General features: G+C 45.4%; 1 protein-coding gene across 1 annotated transcript in view; it reads left to right on the top strand.

The window, feature by feature from the left end:
* Positions 1-15097, top strand: part of anapc1 (anaphase promoting complex subunit 1) — a 33071-nt gene extending 17974 nt beyond the window's left edge. The window contains exons 27-53 of the mRNA XM_061837294.1: positions 241-317; positions 408-586; positions 672-758; positions 855-994; positions 1070-1188; positions 1976-2106; positions 2202-2342; positions 2455-2607; positions 3388-3469; positions 3565-3656; positions 4379-4513; positions 4654-4736; positions 5396-5474; positions 5561-5635; positions 6493-6548; positions 7049-7196; positions 7265-7461; positions 9459-9545; positions 9981-10098; positions 10695-10772; positions 10863-10930; positions 11023-11161; positions 11924-12010; positions 12528-12623; positions 12696-12885; positions 13850-13981; positions 14460-15097. Of these exons, the coding sequence (XP_061693278.1) occupies positions 241-317; positions 408-586; positions 672-758; positions 855-994; positions 1070-1188; positions 1976-2106; positions 2202-2342; positions 2455-2607; positions 3388-3469; positions 3565-3656; positions 4379-4513; positions 4654-4736; positions 5396-5474; positions 5561-5635; positions 6493-6548; positions 7049-7196; positions 7265-7461; positions 9459-9545; positions 9981-10098; positions 10695-10772; positions 10863-10930; positions 11023-11161; positions 11924-12010; positions 12528-12623; positions 12696-12885; positions 13850-13981; positions 14460-14602 (3112 nt within the window). The 3' untranslated portion in view covers positions 14603-15097. The remainder of the gene's footprint in view (positions 1-240; positions 318-407; positions 587-671; positions 759-854; positions 995-1069; positions 1189-1975; positions 2107-2201; positions 2343-2454; positions 2608-3387; positions 3470-3564; positions 3657-4378; positions 4514-4653; positions 4737-5395; positions 5475-5560; positions 5636-6492; positions 6549-7048; positions 7197-7264; positions 7462-9458; positions 9546-9980; positions 10099-10694; positions 10773-10862; positions 10931-11022; positions 11162-11923; positions 12011-12527; positions 12624-12695; positions 12886-13849; positions 13982-14459) is intronic.
* Positions 15098-20900: the final 5803 nt, after the last annotated feature.

The raw sequence follows: 20900 nt of genomic DNA, 5'->3' as shown, positions 1-20900 counted from the left end.
CTCCAAACGCAACCTGTGAATTGAACAAAAATTGAATTTGAAGGGTTAAGAAAAATAAAAACAAATGGATCGTTTATACTCATGACTAGATCTCATATTAGCTAATAAAAACTTACAGTAAAAGAAGCCAAAAAACAACAACATTCGATTCTAAAAGCTGGAAGGGTGGTAAAATTAAACAAATACCGTGTGTGTATTTTAATCTCTTCTAATTAATCACCGCTTTTGTCTCAATTGCAGACAATCGAGCGTGAATCAAGTCGCGTCTTGCAGTCAAACTCTGGCTGAACAACTGGTGGTCTGGCTCACCTCACAAGGTCAACATCTTTCTGTTGCTTTGATCACACGTTTGATGAATCTTTTATTTTTTTGAGAGAAATATTGTCGCTTTGCCTTCTGCGGTTCAGGGTTCACCCTGAAGGACCTGGAGTCGGTCCCGTTCGGCGCGGCTCTGCCCATCCGCGACGCCATCTACCACTGCCGGGAGCAGCCGTGCGCCGACTGGTCCGAGGAGGTTTGCCTGCTGATTGGCCGGCAGGACCGCACCAGACAGGCCCACAAGATGACACTGGCCAAGAGCAAAGCTGTGAGTGTGAAGATTTTCGAAAGTCGTCATTATGGGCTCAATATATCATCTTGTTACTGTATTGTACCGTTGCGTGTGTGTCCAGTCTGTGGGTTCCAGTCTGTCCTTGGATCCTCCCACGGCCACAGAGGCTGACGAGGAGGAGGATGGAATGTCGGACATCATCCAGGAGGTACGCCGGAGCGTTGAGCGTAAAGCGCGTCCAACCTCACGATGGCCAAAACCTGGATGTCTGAGCAGACGTTATCGCACACGCCCAATGCTGTAGGTCACGGGGCTGATCTGGAGTCAGGATCTGAGGATCCAGGAGGTCCGAAGGCTGCTGCAGAGCTCCAAGCCAGTCCGGGTCAGCGTCGTCCAGCTCCCAGAGGTCTCCGACCACGAGTACATAGAGGAGAAAGAAAACAAGTGAGTGCCCCTTCGCCCGTGTCCTCGAAAAAGAAGTAATATCCTTCATTTCATTCATTTGAATGCTTTTCCCAGACTCCTTCAGCTGTGTCAAAGGACGATGTCCCTCCCGGTGGGAAGGGGCCTCTTCACTCTTTTCTCCTACCAGCCTGTACCCACCGAACTTTTGCCCATACCAAAACTCAACCTCACAGGTAATGAAATAACATCGGTCCCTTGACATATACGTAACAATAATAAGTCTATTCAAACTTACCGTAATTTCCGGCCCACAGGGCGCGCCTGGTTATAAGCCTCACCCAGTACATTTGTTAAGGAAATACCATTTGGTACATACCTAAACCGCATCTGTGTAAAAGCCACACGTGCCCACATTGAAACAGGAGATATTTACAAAGGAAGATGGTACACAGAAATAGTTTTAATACCTTAGGCTAACTCAACATAGCAACAACACGGTAGCACGAACAGGGCTAGTTTAAAGCAAAAAAAAAAAAACAACAAAAAAAAAACATACTGGTTAAAAAAAAAAAACAACAACAACTGCAGCAGCTACACAGTAGCACAGCACTAACAGGGACGGTTAAAAAAAACATACCGGTAAAAGTCACTTCCTCGGCACATGTATTGCATCGGTCTCGCTCTTACCTTTTCCGCTCGACTGCTCCTTTGCGGCTGTTAGAAAAAATGCACAAATTGGTTGCATCACCGCATAAGCCGCAGGGTGGAAAGCGTGTTAAAAAGTTGCGGTTTATAGTTGCATATTATTTGATTTAATATTTGACTGTACTATATAGAGTAATTATGTCTTTACTACTGCGTTAGCATAGACTGGCACTAATTTAAGGTGTGGTACAACTTTGGGTGAAGTCATTGCCATAGGAACAGAACCCCTTTGGAGCCAGGACCCTTGTCAACAAATGAAGTCGAGCGATTCCAAGTACTGGTGAACTCTGACATTCTGCTTCCAACGCGGGCTAGGTCGTGCCCCGCCCAGGAACACCATGGTTGACCTGAACAGCGGCAACATTGACGTTCCCGCTAACATGACCAGCTGGCCCAGCTTCCACAACGGGGTGGCCGCCGGACTTAAGATCGCGCCCGCGTCGCAGGTGAGGCTCCGCGAGCGGGCTGCGACGCGTCATCGTGGTCCTCCGCAAAAAAAAAAAAAAAATCTTCAACCGTCATCCGCCGCTCGTGTGTTCAGGTGGACTCGGCTTGGATCATTTACAACAAGAACAAGAACCAAGAGATGGCCAACGAGCACGCCGGCTTCCTCATGGCGCTGGGCCTCAACGGGCATCTGACGAAGCTGGGGACACTCAACATACACGACTACCTCAATAAGGTGCCAATGACATCCGGCAAGCATTGACAGCACTTGACTTTTTCCACATTTGGTTATGTTCGAGTCTTATTTAAAACAAAATAAAATCAACTCGAGGACGTGTCTCTGACAGGGTCACGAAATGACCAGCATTGGGCTCCTACTGGGCGTGGCTGCGGCCCGACTGGGGACCATGGACGTGTCCACCACCCGCCTGCTCAGCATACACATACCCGCCCTGCTGCCTCCCACCTCCACTGAGCTGGACGTCCCACATAACATCCAGGTAAGATCATCATTTATCAATAATATGCTGTTTTGTAATATAGATTTTGTGTTAGAGGCTGAATTTTGCAGTGACTTGGTACAATATTGCAACAAATTTGGTTTATACCTTTACATCAACGGCGATGCCGTGAGATACGATTTTAATTCGTTCTGTGACCATGCATGTAAATTCTATCGCAGATCATCTTTCCCCATTGAAATTAATGGAATTGCCAGTAATCCGTTTCAGCCTCCCAAAAACAAACAACATAACATTTTGCAATGTGTTTTTCTAATGAAAAAGGCACATAGGAATGACATAACGAAATACAATTATCTATGCATCCATTTTCAACACCGATCCTACCTGACTTCAGGCGAAAGGCAGAGTACACTCCTAACCGGTCGCCAGGAACACTGAATAAATGTAGTTAGGTTAAGAACAAAAAAAGACTTTGCATGAATCGAATGGCCAGCTTGCTGCTACCTGCCTTGGCCACCTGGTGGCAGTGATACGTAGACAGACAGACAGACAGATAGATTACACTGCAAAAAGGTCTCTGTGGACTATGGACAGCGCGGATCCTCAGAGAGGATAAAGAATATATGAGAGTACGGTTACGTCGAATGTGTGAATGTGACACCGCATTGTTTGATTTCAAAAATCGGTTGTTGGGTGATCAGGGCTATAAGTGTGTCTTGCATTCTTGAGGAGCGTTAAGCTCGAGGATGAAGTACGTGGTTCAAAGCGTGTCACTTGTTTCTAAATGCACCACATTTTTTTTTGCTCTGTTTTCAGGTTGCGTCTGTAATAGGCATCGGGCTTGTGTACCAGGGAACGGGGCACAGACACATTGCTGAAGTTCTACAGTCAGAGATAGGTGAGCAGAGTACCCGCGCTTTTATCGTCTTTCCGCTTCACTGAATCTTGCCTACGTACAGTAAGTGTTTCTGTATGTGCGTGTGTTCACCTCAGGGCGACCTCCGGGTCCGGAGATGGAATGCTGCACGGACCGGGAGTCCTATTCCCTGGCTGCAGGCCTAGCGCTCGGCATGGTCTGCCTCGGGGTACGTCACATTGGGAAAAACACGAGTTACTCTTAGGGTGAAGAGTGAAAGAGGATGAAATCCCACTATTTATTTTTTTATCTCTCCCCCACAGAAATCAGACTTCCCATTTTTAACAGATTTTTCCTCCCAGAAAAAGAATCAAAAGTTTTGCTTCTCTGGCTGGCTTTTGCTCCATTTCATCTGATACCAAATCGTACCGCATTACTGCAAACAACATTAACTTGCGTCAACATTTGTCCCTTTTTTTTTTTCTCTTCAAAATTTAGACCGTATCTAAACACAATCCTTAATAAACATGTCCAACAAATTATCTTTATTACCCTTTTTTTTCCCCAGACGTGCAGTTCAAAATATAAAGAAATGAGAAATTTTACTTATTCATATGCAAGACTTAAAACATTTCATACTGCCAGTCTGGAAAGCAGTACAAGAAAATCCTAACCCCCTCACCAATACCTCCATCATCAAGAAGTGCAATGCGATATACTGTGTACATACACACATGCTTACACATTCATATAACAATATATGCAGAGTGAATCTTTACATACAGTGTATACCCCCAAAATACCAACAGTACATAGATATACCACATAGAAACCCTTTTGCCTATCGAGGCAATATTTGTAACTTGGAACCAGGTACCTTGGTTGGAGAATTTCCAACATGCTTTGACAAAGTATGCAGACCGCTACATTATTGCCTGTCCTCCCCTGCAGCAAGGCAGCAACCTGATCGGGATGAGCGACCTGAATGTCCCGGAGCAGTTGTATCAGTACATGGTAGGGGGACACCGCAGGGCCCCGGTTGGAGCCGGCAGAGAGAGACACAAGTCTCCCAGCTACCAGATCAAGGTGCATTGAACGGTTTACATCTTTTGTGGTGCAGAAATACCTGGAACCGTATCGCTAGAGCAGGAAGCGCACTTGCTGGTTCGGACGCGGTAACGGCAGTTAGCATATCGGCAGAAGTGCATTGATGATCGTTTTTACAGGAGGGCGACACAATCAACGTGGATGTGACGTTTCCCGGGGCCACGCTGGCTCTTGCCATGATCTACTTAAAGACCAACAACCGGTGAGAAAACTGACCATCGCGATTGGGGTTACACACTGACTTCTCCCGGGTGTTTGATCAAGCAGATACAATTGGCCCGTCACAGACAAATGGTCAAATCAGCGATATTCATTCCATTCATACAGATTACATTCTGCATGCACTGGTGTGAACATCTCCTGCTCTGGGGGGTCGTTCTATAACATTTTTAAAAATCACTACAGCTTTTTTTTGAAACATAGGAGAGGGTTTGGAAAACTCGCTAACTTGGCAGCACTGAGTAGGTCTCGCAACGCCGTAACTTTGATGCCGGTTGCCAAAGCCCAACTCGGCGTTTGGATATCTATGCTCGCCTTTTTGGGTAAGCTGTCACGCACACCAACTTTCCGCGCAGGCTTCAAAAGTCTCAATTCTTGATTATGAATTCATTCGTGGAAGATAGCTGGGATAGGCTCCAGCACTCCTGCGACCCATCTGAGGATAAGCAGCTCAGATAATCGATGGATCGATGTTCCCTTCTGCTTATCATGAATTAATTAATTCTTGGGGCGCCGCTATTGAATTACATTCATAATCACTTTCTTCCCATCAATTATTCCGTTGATGAAGCAGATTCAAATCTATTATTAATGGTGGAGAGGTTGCAATGGAGGCAAGCATATTCATACTTGTTTGATCAGGTCCATAGCTGATTGGCTGAAGCCTCCAGACACTTGGTTCCTGCTGGATTTCATCAAGCCCGAGTTTCTCCTGCTCAGGGTTAGTGTGCCGGAAGAGATCATTTTAGGAATTTTTTTTTTTTTTAATACCACACTAACAATTTGTCCTGTCCTTGCTCCGTCCAGACCTTGGCCAGGTGCATCATCATGTGGGATGAAATCCTACCCAATAGTGAGTGGGTTAAAAGTAACGTACCTCAGGTGAGAAATCTCACAAATACAAAGATTTCTCGACATTTCTCGTTCAAAATTCATTAGTGGGTCTATTTCGTAGCTATAGTAAAACTTAGAAGTTCCCTTCCCAGTCTATGAGTAGGCACTCTTTTAGATTAGCCATAAATGAATAGTTTTATAAGTTTACATCATACTTAAGGTCCGGATATTATAACACATCCTCCTGTAGGGAAAGTATTGGGCCCGGGATATACCCTCTCGTTTAGTTTTTAACACTGCGGCTTTATGGAAGTATTTTTCATCTCCCAGGTGGCCGTTGGCAGCTGGTTTGCACAACGTACTGCAAAAGACACAGAGAGGTCACGTGCCCGGATAACATGTTCACTCCTGGTGCAAAAAAAAAATAAAACAACAAAAGTAGTAAATCAACACAGCTGTCACATTATTGCAACAAACTGAAATGAAACAGCATTTTTAACAGCTATGTAACGGGGCGAGGCGCGCTGAGAAAGCTTCTGGCAGCGAGCCGCCATCTTTTAACGATGACATTGTTGACCTTATCATGGCAGCTTGCTGTAGGAGGAGGTCCAAGCGTGCCTATTGCCGTTGTATATTTGTCAAAATGCGCTTTTAAACCAATTTGTCTCCTAATCCCTTAAATAGTAAAGACCACCAACATTTATTGCATAGAAAAACATCAATGGATGGAAAGTCATAGGTGCACATTATCAACAGGATGAAGGCGTTTTCTGATTTTAGTCAATTTTGGGGGGGTGCTCTATGCTCAAAAGTGTATACTACAGGTAGCGAAATGAAGGTATATTGTTTGTTTTGATTCATTGTTAAATGTGTGTGTGTGTGTGTGTGTGTTTGTTATTGTGCAGATTATGAGGGGGACTCATTTGGACTCACCAGAAAACATTAACATGGAAACATGGATGTGAGTTGCCGTCTTTACTCTGCTATCACTGTCATTATATTTACAGCCGTGAACAAAGAATCAACAAGAGTAAATTATGCCTCCTCCCCTTCATTAGAAAGAAAAGTTAATGTTTTTATTTTCACCAGAAATAAATACCAAATTATAATCTCAAAATGTGATGTTTCAAAGCCATTTTACAGCATGATGTACACTCTTAAAAAAAAAAAATTGTTTACAATGTTTTAATCTCGAAAACGATGCACCTGAAGTGTGCATGTACTGTAAATATTCACTACACTCCGTAACTTCCACTAACATAAATTGAGACGTATCACTTCAACATATTTCCTTGACACCAATCTATTACTTTACTATTAAACAAGGCTTTGGCACCATTGTGTGGGTTTTTTTTTTCTTCTTCGTTATAATATTCAGGGGATGACTGCATACCTCGTTCATTTTGTTCTGCACATTGATACGTGGGCTTTTTTTTTTTCTTCTTCTTCTTCTTCTCTCAGCCAAGTGCAGGACTACATCACAGCCGGAGCTTGCATGGCGCTGGGCCTGCGCTTCGCTGGTTCCGCCAACTCCGACGCCTTTGAATGCCTCTACGACTTTGCCAAGAGCTTCATGAAGGTCATGTCCTTCTACGGTACATCCGCTGTGGTAAGTCTCTACGGACGGGATGGGCACATCGCGTTTTCGTCCACAAACGTCCGCTGTGCTTCCCGCAGGAGCCGGGCTGCTACAACATGCAGACGGCGCTGTCCATGATTCTGTTGTCCATGTCCATGGTAATGTCCGGCACGGGCAACCTGAAGGTGCTGCAGCTCTGCCGCTTCTTGCACTACCGCACTGGCGGCGAGATGAACTACGGCTTCCACATGGCTCATCACATGGCGCTCGGCATCCTCTTCCTGGGAGGGGGAAGGTGAGACGCCGACACGCGCACGCTTAAACTGCCGTTACATGAGTCCCCCAATATTCGCGAGGTGTAGGGACCGAAGTGAACTCTTGTCACCAGCGCTGTGGCAGATAGGGAACAAAAAAAAAAAAAAATTACAAATAAAAACACGTTGCTTGTTGCCACTCCCAGTTGAACTTTACTGTCAAGCTAAACATAAGTGTGTATTTAAAACAAGCACATAGTTTTGCCGTAAGAAGGTCTGCTAGCTTAACGCTAGCAAACGTACAATGCCATGGATGGGCTAACGAATAGCATCGATCATGCGGCGGTGTCACAGCCCTGGTGACCTCACATTACTTTACACACTTTAAAAGAAGTTAAGCGCAAAGTTAGCAATTTAAAAATCGCTACCTTGACTGTAACTCTGGTGGTTCCGATGAATATTTTTTTTTTTTTTTTTTTTTTACTGTCCGTCTTTTGGGATCAAAAAGCTAGAGAAAAAGAACAACGTAAGGACCATTTTTGTTGCCTGAAAATTTTCCTCACATACTTTCTTTAATAACCCATTCGTGGGCAGCGTCCCATTTTTGGGACATCATGATTTTCACACATTATATCCTTCAGTATATCAAAATGTTCAAGTGTTTTAATCTGATTCTGATTCTGATTCTGGTTTTTGGGACGATCTACTGAGAAAACCCGAGTACCCTCTGGCGGGCAGCGTGCCATTTTTGGGACGAGTTATAAATCAGTAAAGTTATCATGTAACTTAACCATAAATGAAAAAGAAGAGTTATTTCCTTGATTGTGGCCTGTTAGGAGACTTTTATCTCAATAAGGCAAAAAATTGCCACCCTGCCCATGGATGGGTTAAATTACCCCATTTTGTTTCTGTTCTTTTATAGAAGGAAGGCTGGCTATCATTCACTTAGCATACATTTTTTTTGTTGTTTTTTTTTGAAAAGGTTGACCAAAAGTCACCGTGGAGCTAAACGAACCCCACAGCCGCCATCAGATCGACCTTTCGCATTGAATCCTGCTCACGTTTATTTGAAAGCCGCTTAGCTGACGATTGCTCGGAGTTGAGTGTGAATGTCACGCATCGCTGTGGCCCCCGCAAGGGGAGAGAGTGAATAAAAGTGTGACCTTGTTGCATTTGACTCATTTTCATTCTGCCCGCTTTCAGTGATTGTTGTATTAACTTTTGCTTTCTTATCACTCGATCGCCGTCACTCATTTTTCCCCTCATTTGTTTCCTCACTACTGCTTTTTCGCCTCCTCTTTACCTTTTAACCTGTCACACCTCCAACTCATTTTCAGCGTCATTTTTCCAACCAAAATGAATTCACATTCTGGTGTTCTTTGTCAAAGAGTTGATTAAAAATACTCCAACCCTAGTCAGGAAAATGGCAATTGACCAGAAATATTGTAGGATCAGCTGCATATTTATCATGTTCAATATATTCTTCAGGCAATATACCTTCAGTGGTTCATTGCAATGACCAAAAAAGTGAAGAAACAAGAGCGGTCTCATCATTTTGTTGCACGGCCGTATGTAACGCGGAAAGGCCATTTTCACGATGTGGTGCACACGGACGTGCTATCTTTCCATTGTGACTGAGAGTTGAACACTCAAGGCCACTCTTTTAATATCAACAAGCCTCAAAGTGACTGTTAACAAACGCCACTCACTGAAGTCACCTCACGTGCGCAAGTGGCGTTTATTGCCTAACCCGTTGTTGTTTTTTCCCCCGTCTCTTCTTTTAATAATAATAATGGCTCCTTTATTCGAAGTACACACTTAAAACAACGCCAGCTATTATGTTGGAGAGGCTGGATGGTGGCTCGTGACGCCAAACGTTATTATCAAAACAGCGGTGCTCCTACTCCAAATGGGAGGTGGACGCTTTCATGTGGCTTTTTTTTTTTTTTGTTTGTTTTGCGTGTCTCACATTTTTGGCAAGCACTGATGGTTCAGTAATAATAATAGTAATGTTTTTTGTTTTTTTTTTTCTCTCCAGGTTCAGCTTGAGCACCTCCAACTCGGCCATTGCCGCTCTGCTGTGTGCCCTCTACCCTCACTTTCCTTCACACAGCACTGACAACCGGTGAGACGATTGCAGCAACAATTTAATCAACAGAAGCCGAATTGTCACTTGTAATATCGCCCGGCGACTCAGGGGGTGCTATATCCAGAGTTTTAAAAAAAATTGAAATATCAAAAAGCGGACATATTCACAGTTTGACACCTTGCTGATTCACCTATTCACAGATTTAAAAAAAAAAATAATAAAAATAACATTTTTTGATGGTTTTGTGGCTTAAAAAAAAAATACATATATATATATATGTGTATACATATAATTGTTTTGTTTTCTCTTCATAATGGGCAAGAATTATCAGCAGATTTTTATGATCCAGCCTATTGGGGGGGTCAACTGTGAATGAGTTACTAGATGTCCTGCCGACGCACAGATATGAATTTTAAAACCAATTTTGCAAAGCTTCCGCTTTGAAAACGTCGTCACGTCTCTGCGGCGCAGCTACCACCTGCAGGCCCTGCGCCACCTGACCGTGTTGGCCGCCGAGACCCGGCTGCTGGTGCCGGTGGACGTGGACTCCCTCAAGCCCTGCTACGCCCTCCTGGAGGTCACCTACAAGGTAACGGGGAGAACCGTTGAAGTCTTTGAGTCAATTGTACCACATCATTGTGCCTACTTCCTCTTTGCGGTTGTGTGTCCGCGGGGAGACTTCCTCAAAGGTGAGCGAGTAATCTGCAAAATGCGCTAGTTTCACTTCATCCACTAAACTACCACAAAATTTGCCCTCTATCAGTTGACATTGGAAAAAAATGCCTCACTCTCGGACATTTAATTGTTTTGTTGCTACGGGGGCTTTTTTTTTTTTTTTTTTTTTTTTTTTTGGTCCAGTTGCAGTGCATTCAAACTGTTTGGCTTGCGTTTCCCTTATTGGCTCGGGTCCTACTTCTCACGCACAAAGTAATCGGGTTACTAACTTACAGCAGGTTCTTTTTAGTGAATGTAGGGCTTTGAAACTCGAAATAACTCATGTTTAATATTCTAGCTGTACATCCAACATTAAAAAATGCCTTTTTAGACATAATAATGTTCACTTTTAATTAACACTGTTGGCTTCTTCACATAACACGTTTAGTTTCATTGTGGTTTGCAATGTTTTACACCTACACTGCATTATCCTACTCCTTTGGTTCCACGGTGATGCACCGATCTTGTCAGAAAACCGAGTGGTACGACGAGACCACGGTGGAGCTAATGGCCCCCACGATGCTGCCTGAGCTGCACCTCCTCAAGCGGGTAAAAAAAAAAAAAACAGAACTTGACCACACCATCTGGACTAATGTGAAGACAGTTTAGCATTGCTCCCTTATGTTCTCCCCCTGCTAGGTCCGAGTGAAGGGTCCTCGTTACTGGGAGCTTTCGATTGACCTGATCAAGGAAGTGCAGCATCTCAAGTGAGAAAGCAAAGACGCTTTCCTCAAACGGGGGAGCTGATCTTGTTTGCTCATTTGGTGGGCACATTTTAAACAACCGTTTTGCCACTCAGGTCCATCCTCTCCAGGGACGGCGTGTTGTACGTGAAACTCCGAGCTGGACAGTTGCCCTACAAGGACGACCCTCAAGGCTGGAAGAGCCTCCTGGCCTCCGCTGTCAACCAGCGCAGCTCTGGAGTCGGAGCCTTCAAGGTAACTCAAGCCCTGGAATCTGCCCCAAACGGCTGTCTTTCTAGACAATTTCAGTGTGACTTATGCTAGACGTGCTCACCCAAATTTCCGTCATCTGCCACATCAGCGTTTGGTTCTGATCTTGCTACCTTTCCAGGGGGTGCCATTGAGTGAGTTTTGGGTCTAGGCATTCGGGACCGTTCAAAAAGAAAACATTCTACCAGGATACACATGGTTTTATGAAGTTTGACGAGCCAAATGTAACCACAATTTCATCCAGATGTCTGTAATTTGCATAACATTCTTTTTCAAAAATCCCCTTTCCGCCCCTCGATGCTTTGATTTATGAATTCCCTGCGCCCCTTTGAACATGTACTGACAGTTTGAGGCTGTCGTCCTAACCGAGGGTTGGCAACATTTGGCAGCAATTTTCCCTTCCGTGCTGGCCATTTATTCGTGTTTTGCTCCTTTTATTTTTAACCATTTTAGCAGTGTTAATGGAAATGTAATGAAATGATTTTTGGATTATTTTTCAATTTCCAACTTTACATACAGTGCACTGTACAAGTCAGGTTTTTGGCTCTCCTGAGGCCATTTTTTTGCCAATGGATACGCATAAAAACTACCTTTTTAACTCTTCTGCTATTTACTGGATGTGTTTCACGCTAGACTCAAAACTTGGTGGCAAAAAAACTTTGCTCAACCAAAGTACAGAATTTTGGTTGAGCAATTTTTTTTCAGACATTCGAAATGCCACTAATCGCCCGGCGTTTGTGTGTGCAGCTGGAGGCCATCTCCACCTTCACCTCCGAGCCCGCCCTGCTCTCCTTCGCCGAGTTCTTCTGCAAGACGTCGGACGGAATGAAGCACGTGAGTAGACGCCGTTTCCCACGAGCAGGATCTGGAAAGGTTGTGTGCCATCCTCATGGTGGCGCTGCGCTGGTTAATGTCCGCCGAGCTTCACGAGTGTGTGCCACTCAAACGTGTGGAAATATAATTTGACGGGATTCTAGTTGGACCGTGTCTCAGTACACGATGCGCAGTGAGCGTTTGGGTTGCTCCGCCTTCCTCCCTTAAAGATCACCGTCACCATAACGCAGGAGAAATTGTTTTGTCGTTCTACATGGATTGCTTAAATTAATGCTATCGTGAATTCATCAATTCAAGCCACACTTTTGATCATCAAGAGGCCGAACTGCAAATTTCGTTGAGCAATTGACATGCTGCTAAAAGTGATGAGAATTGCCTGTAGTAATATTTTGGTCCTGGGCTGTGTATATATATCGACTACAGTACATATCGAGATGAATGATATACTGTATATCTGGATATTTTGATTTCTCCTGTAAATCACGAGATGTTTGAAATGACGCCAGCATCGTTGCAGCGGGAGGAGACGGTGGCGCTGTTCTCGGCCATGTTGTACGAGTGTGTGACGCAGGAATGTCCGGAGATGCTGCCCACGTACGTCGCCATCGAGCAGGTAACGGCGTCGACGGGCCCGGTTGTTCCACTCGGCCGGCGTCGCGTCTCTCACGGGGTCTGCTCGCCTCAGGCGGTCGGCGCCCTGTGTCGCGGCGAGCTGCGGCACAGCTTCGCCCTGTGGCAGATGCGTCTGGTGGTGGAGCTTTGGGACAGTCGGGTGCTGCGGCGTCCCTCCAACTGCCGCGACGCTTTGCTGTCCTCGGAGTTCTTACCCGTCATGAAGAACAAGGTGGACGTGGCGCTGGACCAATGGCTCAAAGGTAAAACCTCAACTAGGGTCGGAAATGCACGGTGGTACTTTTGCTCTTAAATTACCAATTTGAATTTTACAAAAGTTGCCCCTTTGTTTATAGTAAGAGTTAAAAAAAAAAAAAAAAAAAAACAAAGTAAATCAATACGCAGAAACAGCAAATGGATTTTTCACCAAGTAAAGTATAGTTTCCTCAAAAGTCTACAAATTTGATTTTGCGGATAGTAAATCATGAGTATGCGGGGGGTACATTCTATTTAAAACCAATTTTTGCTTTCTTTTTTTCCCACTTCTGGAATTTACTCAAATTCTCCTGACAACCAAACAAGCCTTGAGGCATTTTTTTTCCCACGTTTTTTTCCCCCCAGTGTTGACTTGCATCAAAATCACCAGAAATGCATTTTTTTTTCTTTACATGTCAGGTGAACGTAATTTTTTTCTATTAGCTAAAAAAAAACAAAAAAAAAACTTTGGTCAAAACATGTGCAGTTCTTCATAAATGAACCTTTTAAATGGTGAACAATTGAATATAAAATGACGGCTGGTTCTGGTTCAGGTGTCTCGCTGCCAAAACAGGGCATTTTAAACAAAAACCAACTTGGAGTTGGATCGAATTTACAAATTAATCATCATTCAGAAGATGTACTAAACTTGAGATTTGAATGTTATTAAAAAAAAAAAAAATCTCACTTAACTCTCCTTTGGATTAGTTTACTGACTAAGTAACGCAAAACCATCACCCTTATATTATTATAATCAACAAAAAATAAATATTTTCCACACAGAACATTCCTGAAAATGAGTCCTTATACTTGAGTATTTTATTGATTTATTTTGCACACAAGCAAACTGAAGAGTATCTCAAGCCTCTTTTAAGATCAGCACTTCCAACATTTCCTTTTTAAAAACAGAAGAATGTATCATCGCAAATCAGCGGGATTCTTGAAAGCTTCAACGTGTACTCGTTCCTCCAGACAACAGCTCAGCGTTGAGGTCTTACGTTGGCGGCGAGCCCCCCAATGTCAGCGCCCGGTCGCCCATGTTGGCCTGCTTCCTGGTCTATCGCTCCGTCCCCTGCCTCAGGAACAAACTGGCGCAGCTTCGAGGTAGGAAAAGCTGGAAGGATGCGTTGCCGAGTTGTAAAAACTTTTTGTTTTGGTTTTGTGGCGTTTTGATGTCAATTTCCTCCTGCATTGCCACAGAACGCTGGCCCGCAGACGCATTACCAGCGTGAATTCTCTCCCGATTTAATTGATTGATTTGTTAACAGTTGAGACGCAAACAATGTTGTGAAAACTCTTTGCGATCAAACACACGTTCCATATACTCGCAGACTACCGTAATTCCCAGCCTACAAGAGGGTACCTTGTTATGAGCTAACGCTAGCACGGCGCTAGCGTTAAACTCTTTCCGTGTAACCAAGTGCGCTAACGCTAGCGCGGCATCACCGCATAATCGGCGGGGTTGAAAAAATTAATCGCTTGTAGGCCGGAAATTACGGTCCGTCTGATTTTGGGAAAAAATGCACTGGAAGAGTTTTCTGTGATTTTTCTCTCGCAACTTTTGCATCTTTTCCCCTTCTAGGCTGCACTTCGCTCAGGGACTTGTTGACCAGCAGTCGCCGGTTGGGAATCCCGCTCCGGGACCTGCTGAGGCTCGCTCCGGTCCTGCTGGAGGCGGCAGGCGAGCCCCGGACGCCGCCTGGCTTCCTGACGCCGGCACGGTGAACCTCGAGTTCTTTCGTAGCTTTGTAGTACATTCGAACAACAGGCGGACAAGGTGGCCTTTCTGCATGTGTGTGTGTGTGTGTGTGTGTTCCAGGTTTGGGAATGCAGACTTTGTGTTTTCTCCCATTTGTAAATATCGTGTTTCTATGTGGTTCTATGTAAAGTTGAAGCTTGTTGGCCAGTTTGTCGACTCGCGCAAAGACGGAAGTTGTCTGTGTGGATGATAAAAGCGCCTCCACGCAGTTTATTTTTCTATTTGCTCCGGCTCACGTTCACCGAATGCTGGGGAAAATGCTCTTCGTGATGTTGGGCTTGAAGATAACAATGTCAGCTTGAACATAAATGCACGTGAAATTGATTGTTTCAGTACCGGAAAGGTTTTAGTGCATTTGGGCCTCGTCCTCAAATTTCACACAAACACCTATTTGTCACAACTTTTGCTGAGTTTGTGTATGTATTGTTTGACAATGTTTCATTAAAGTCATTCAGAACAGAGTCAGAAATTACAAACAGGCGTCACATGACCGGACTCGCAGTGTTCACATGCAAAATTAGCGACTCAACTAAGTTTGACTTCTAATGAGTCTCGTGTCATAAATATGGATAAAAAAAAAAAAAAACTGCACCTCAAACAATGGTCTTTTGTGTCAGCGCATTTGTTGAGTTGTGGCACAATGCATTTGCAGAGATGTGCAAAAACACGTGTGCGTCAACTCCTTCTGTGCTTTAAGGCCCATTAACTCTAAATTCTCATTCTCAAAAAAGCAAAACTCCTGTTGGATGCAAATTGTCAAATTATGATGTAGTAACTTAGTAATTAATATCATTTGACGGTATTAGTTATGTTGGGTTTCCTTTTACTCACTTTTCTCAGCAAAGTTGGAATTGCGACAAAATATTTCAATTGTAATACACGAATGGCTTTTTAAACTTGCAAAGTAAGCATATCACGCATAAAAAAAAAAAAAAAGAGAGAAAGGACTAATGAGCGTACTTTTTAAAAGCTTTTTCGTGACCAAACGCCTTGAACAGATGAATAAAAATAGAAATGTTATTTTCCCGGTGCAGTGTGTGACGTTTGGTCGGCCTGCGAGAAGAGAGACTGACGAAAAGCAAGCCGCTGGGACGGTCTGAGCGCTCCCCCGTGCTGAAAAGTCTCCTTGCGATTGGATGCGCATGTGCGTGTATTTTGTCAACTTCGGGCCAGTCTGAAACATCCCCAGCCATGCTTGAACATGTGCCATTCGGCGTCAACGCCGGCCAATGACTTGTCAGCTTTCGCACGATAGCATTTCAGATGGGGTTGGCTGTCACCTGAAGGTGGCGCCGGATATTTTCCCAACCCAGCTCCCAAATCACGGGCAAAGAAACGCCGTATGATCGTGCAAATTAGCCTGACTGCGCCATGATGGTGAAGAACGTCTCCCTCTCTCAAATGAATTTTCAGATCATGGAAGGTTGATTTGATTGGTTTCATTTTACAATTGATGGCGTAGTGGTACACACGCCTGCCTTCGCGTGGGCAGCGTGGGGTCGATTCCCGCTCAGTGATGGGTGTCGATATCTGACTGGCCGGGAGTTCAGGGCGTAGTCGGCCCCAAAGCTAGCTGGGACAGGCTCTGGCTTTCCTGCAACACTTGTGAGGATAAGCATGACATTTCACAATTGACGTTTGGCCAGACATTCGAGGCTCCCAACTATTTGTATCGTAACCATCATCGCCGACTGACTTTTCACTGACTCTTTCTTCTTTTTTCTTTTTTCTTTTTTTTTTTTAAATTCCTAGTTTTGATGTTTTTCCCTCGGGCGTACGTGCGCGTGTACATTCCACCAGCGGTTGTCGAACATGAAAGTTGTGGACAAGCAGCATTTATGCCGCCCAAAGTTTTCTAATCTCCAGTTGGCCCGCAGCCGTGAGAACATTCCTGAGCAAACGAGAAAGAAACACGCAAGCGGGCGACGCCGTCCGTCTCCTCTCACGCTCCCTCCCTCCCGACCGACCGCGTTCTATGTTGCGTCTGTCCGCGCTATCGCGTCGGACTCGCGAGATAGCCAGGCCCCCGCCGCGCGTTCAGCGTCTTCCGTTTCCTGGAAGTCATTTTATCTCGTCTTGAAACGCTCACGAGCGATCAAAAGACGTCCGGGTCTGAAAGTGTCTCCCGGTTCTGCTTCCTGAAAAATCTCTTCTGGAGACTTTCAAGCATGTGAATTCTAAACATTCCCCCGCCCACGTTGTGGAGTCCTCATGCCAAGACCGCGAGACGACGGACTGCAACATCCTGCAGACGGTTTTTCAACCCTCCCCTCCCTTTTCTGTGCTCATATTTATCGACCGGATCACAAAGACGACAATCTTTAGCTCGTTTAGGACTATGTCGTCCTATTTTATGACTTCCTTTTTCAAGTCACCATTGATAAGTCTTACCGCATGCACTTCATTCTCTCAGGACCTTTTTACGTAATATCGAGAAGTATCAAAATGTACGTCATATGCAGCCTGGCGGCACGGTGACCTCCTGGTTTGCACTTCTCCCCTCACGGTTCTCAAACTTCTTGCCACACCCCTTAAATGTATGTTAGGTGCAATGAAGACTTGAGTTGTCCATAGGTGTAGTGCACGTCCCCTGCAATTGACCGTATCTCGTGACCAAAGTCAACTTTGGGGTGGATTTCATCTTCCCTGCACTTATTCCGAGGGCGAGCGAGATGGAAAACGGATGGATATGAGCGTGCAAAATGCAGTCAAAGAAACGGGTCAAAGTAGTCAGCCCTGAGGTACCCCGTCACTTTGCCTCTGGCTTTTTTTTTTTTTTTTTTCTCACAGTGTTACCCTACCTAATATAAATGTAAAAATGTGTTTATTATTGCGCGTATAAACCCTGCGATTCATTTCGGCCAGAACCGTTTTAACATTTTGACACTTCCGTAGACAAATAATGATAATGATAATGATAATAATAATGCGATCACAGAAGGGTGCCGGTGATGGGGAACGGGAAAAATGTCATAACCACCGAACCAAACGTAGAACATGATAAATGGACAAATTTCTGACAGTGTCAATCTTGAAAAAAAGCACTACGATGAAATGATATTCATGGTTTGGCTGTTGCTTGTGATTGGGTGGGGGTGGGGGGGGGGGGATTTTATCCCCCATTCGTTGCTGAAAAACTCACCTGTTTGAGCCATGTCTAATTGGTGACCAACTATGTAGAAGTGAGGGGAGTAGCTTCATTTAGTCAGACCATTATCTTTATCTCAAGAAGGTCAGTCTCAGTTCATTGTTTGATTTTTGTAAATATGTATTTATCCATGGTTACCCACTCATTAGAATTTAGAATCATCTTTAGTATTAATAATCACGACCATTGTTTGGTGTCGGTGTAGCAGCTGGAAAGCGTTGGCCTCACAGTTCCGAGGTCCCGGTTCAATTCCCGGACCCGCCTGTGTGGAGTTTGCGTGTTCTCAGCATGCCTGCGTGGATTTTCTGCGGACGCATTAATTGGACACTCTAAATTGCCCGTAGGCGCGATTGTGAGTGCGGCCGTTTGTCTCCGTGTGCGCTGCGATTGGCTGGCGACCAGTTCAGGGCGTGGCCCGCCTCCTGCCCATTGACAGCCGGGATAGGCTCCAGCACTTCCCGCGACCCTCATGAGGATAAGCAGCAGAAAGAAAATGGATGGACGGATCTTCCGCAAGTATACGCCATCTTTTGACCGATTTTCAACAACCTATTTTTGTCAGGGCAACGCGAGCGACGCCAAATCTGTCAGCCTTGCACTCGGTTGCTGTTTGAAAGTATAAATAGCTTTTCAAAACAAAAGCGTGGCAGGTTGTTTGAAACGAAGGAAGAAAACTTCCAGTACTGACTCAGTTGGGCCGCCCTTCAGGTTCTTTCATCACACGCTGTCTGGATGTTCCAAACGCAAGAGCGCTTGTGCAACCCTTCGGCCGCCCCATTGCATTTTTTTTCTCCTCTGCCGAAAGAGGAAATATTTGCGCCCAAAAAGGAATGCGACCAACAGCAACGAGGTGGCCTCCGCCCTTGTGGACACCAGCCCATAATAATCATCATCATCGCAATCATTCCGATGACGGCGGCTTTGTCTTTGTGCTGACATTGAAGCGATTGTGAGCGTTTGTGTCACGTTTCTCATCGACGTGGGAGTGTCGCCGTCAGCTTTTGTCACGGTCAGCTTGTGCGTGCTCGGCGAACCTGAACAAAAGGCCGCCCGCGCCTTTGCCGCACTGCTTTTCTTTTGACCTGATCTGGGCCGGCGGCCTCACAGTTCTGAGGTCCCGGCTTCGATCCGGTCGGGTTTCCTCCCGCGTCCCAAAAACACGCAACATTCATCGGACACTCGAAATTGCCCCGTCGGTGTGATTGTGATTGCGGCTGTTTGTCACCACGTGCGCTGTGATCGGCTGGCGACCGGTTCAGGGTGTGCCCTGCCCGTTGACAGCTGGGATAGGCTACGGCACTCCCCGCGGCCCTCGTGAGGATAAGTCGCCAAGAAAACGGACGGCTGGATGTAGATCTGCACAATTGAGCCATAACAAAAATAATTTGGACAACTTGAACACTTTTTTTTTTGGGGGGGGGGGAAACGTCTCTGAAAATGAGCAGAACTTCGAAAGACGCCCTGTGGTGCCTCGCGTCACAAGTTAAATTTGTTTCGGTGACCGCGCTCGAAAATTCAAATCATCTTTCCCCTTTGAAATGAATGGCGACGCCCTCTGCGTGGACTTTGAACATCCGTACATCCATCCATTTTCTTAGCCGCTTATCCTCACAAGGGTCGCAGGCTGTGCTGGAGGCTAAACTAGCTGTCAACGGGCAGGAGGCGGGCCACACCCTGAACTGGTCGCCGGCCAATCGCAGGGCACATCGAGACAAACAACCATTCACACTCACAATGACACCTAGGGCCAATTTAGACATTTAATGTTGCATGTTTTTGGGATGTGGGAGGAAACCGCAGTGCCCACCCGGAGAAAAGCCACACAGGGCACGGGGAGAACATGCTAACTCCACACAGGCGGGGCCGAGATCGAACCCGGGACCTCAGAACTGTGTGGCCAACGCTTTACCAGCTGGTCCGCCGTGCCGCCTACTTTGAACATACTTGGTTGAAAATAACATGAAAAAAATGAAAGCATGAATTCCTTGTGATTGTCCGACTCCTCGTGATGTGCGACGTCGGCTTAATTCCAACACGAATCTACGCGGAGACGATCGCGCCTCCTCGGTGCGCTGCAGTCACGCTATTCGTAGAGGTGAATGAGTACAGACCTGTAAGTATTGCCGTCGTGTTTGTCTGCATGTGTTGCCCCACCCTTTGAGTTCACATACCCGTCGCTGAAAGGGTTTTGACACATCTGCCGTGCGCCGTTTGTCAGTGGACTTTTCAAAAGGCAAAGCTGGTCGGTTCTTATCGGTGCAAATGAAAAATATCGTTCGGCGTTGTTAAATTGACCTCTTTGACAGTTTACAGTTGAGTTCTGCGAGCAGGATATTTCAAATGTAAACCAGTTTCAAAATGAAACCCCAACACTCGTGTCATTGGTGTCTTTTACGAGGGAGGGTGTCATCACGTCGGCAACCCCACCCACACCCCCACCACCGGGAGGTCACCGCACTTTGCAGTTACTTCACCTCGCCGTCAACTCGGGCAACTTCGACCAGGTAATTTTTACATTCGGCCTCGGAAAGGAGAAGTGTGACTGGGCTTTTTTGCGAAGAAGTGGAAGGCATTCGCGACTTTTGCGTCCTTGCTGGCTCCGCTTCTCGTTTGACTTCCGCCGTGACTCTGAAAATGGGCCCTGCCGGTGGCTGCGACTTTTAATATTATCTGCATATGGAGAGGAAGCCAGATGAGCACACACCCTCGCGCAGGCGCCCACTCCCAGATGCAAGTTTGACTCTGCCTTGCGATGGGGTCCAATTTGTACCTTTCCATTCGTGCAACTATGACATCATTACTGAGACTCATTTTGAAAAGGTTTTTTTTTGTTTCCCATTTTCCCATGCACAGGATATTTTACATGGCTTCTGTATTTTGCCGTTTGCCCATTCAAAAGATGCATTAAAACAGTTTCACGGGGGTCGTCATGGCCTACCTTTATGGTTTGCGACTTCACGACGGTGGTTTTTGTGCATACTGTGTTGCCGTGATAGCTTCATATCGTGCCAGTAGTTTTTAGTTAACGCCCTTAAAAGCCGGTGAACGACGACAAAATACATCGAACAGATTTCGACTGACTTATGATGGTGTACATCAGGGTTCACTACTTGGGC

Source organism: Syngnathoides biaculeatus, chromosome 12 (assembly GCF_019802595.1).
Source record: "Syngnathoides biaculeatus isolate LvHL_M chromosome 12, ASM1980259v1, whole genome shotgun sequence".
Lineage (NCBI taxonomy): Eukaryota > Metazoa > Chordata > Actinopteri > Syngnathiformes > Syngnathidae > Syngnathoides > Syngnathoides biaculeatus.
Note: the sequence above shows the minus strand (reverse complement) of the source record. Positions and strands in the feature narration are given on the sequence as shown.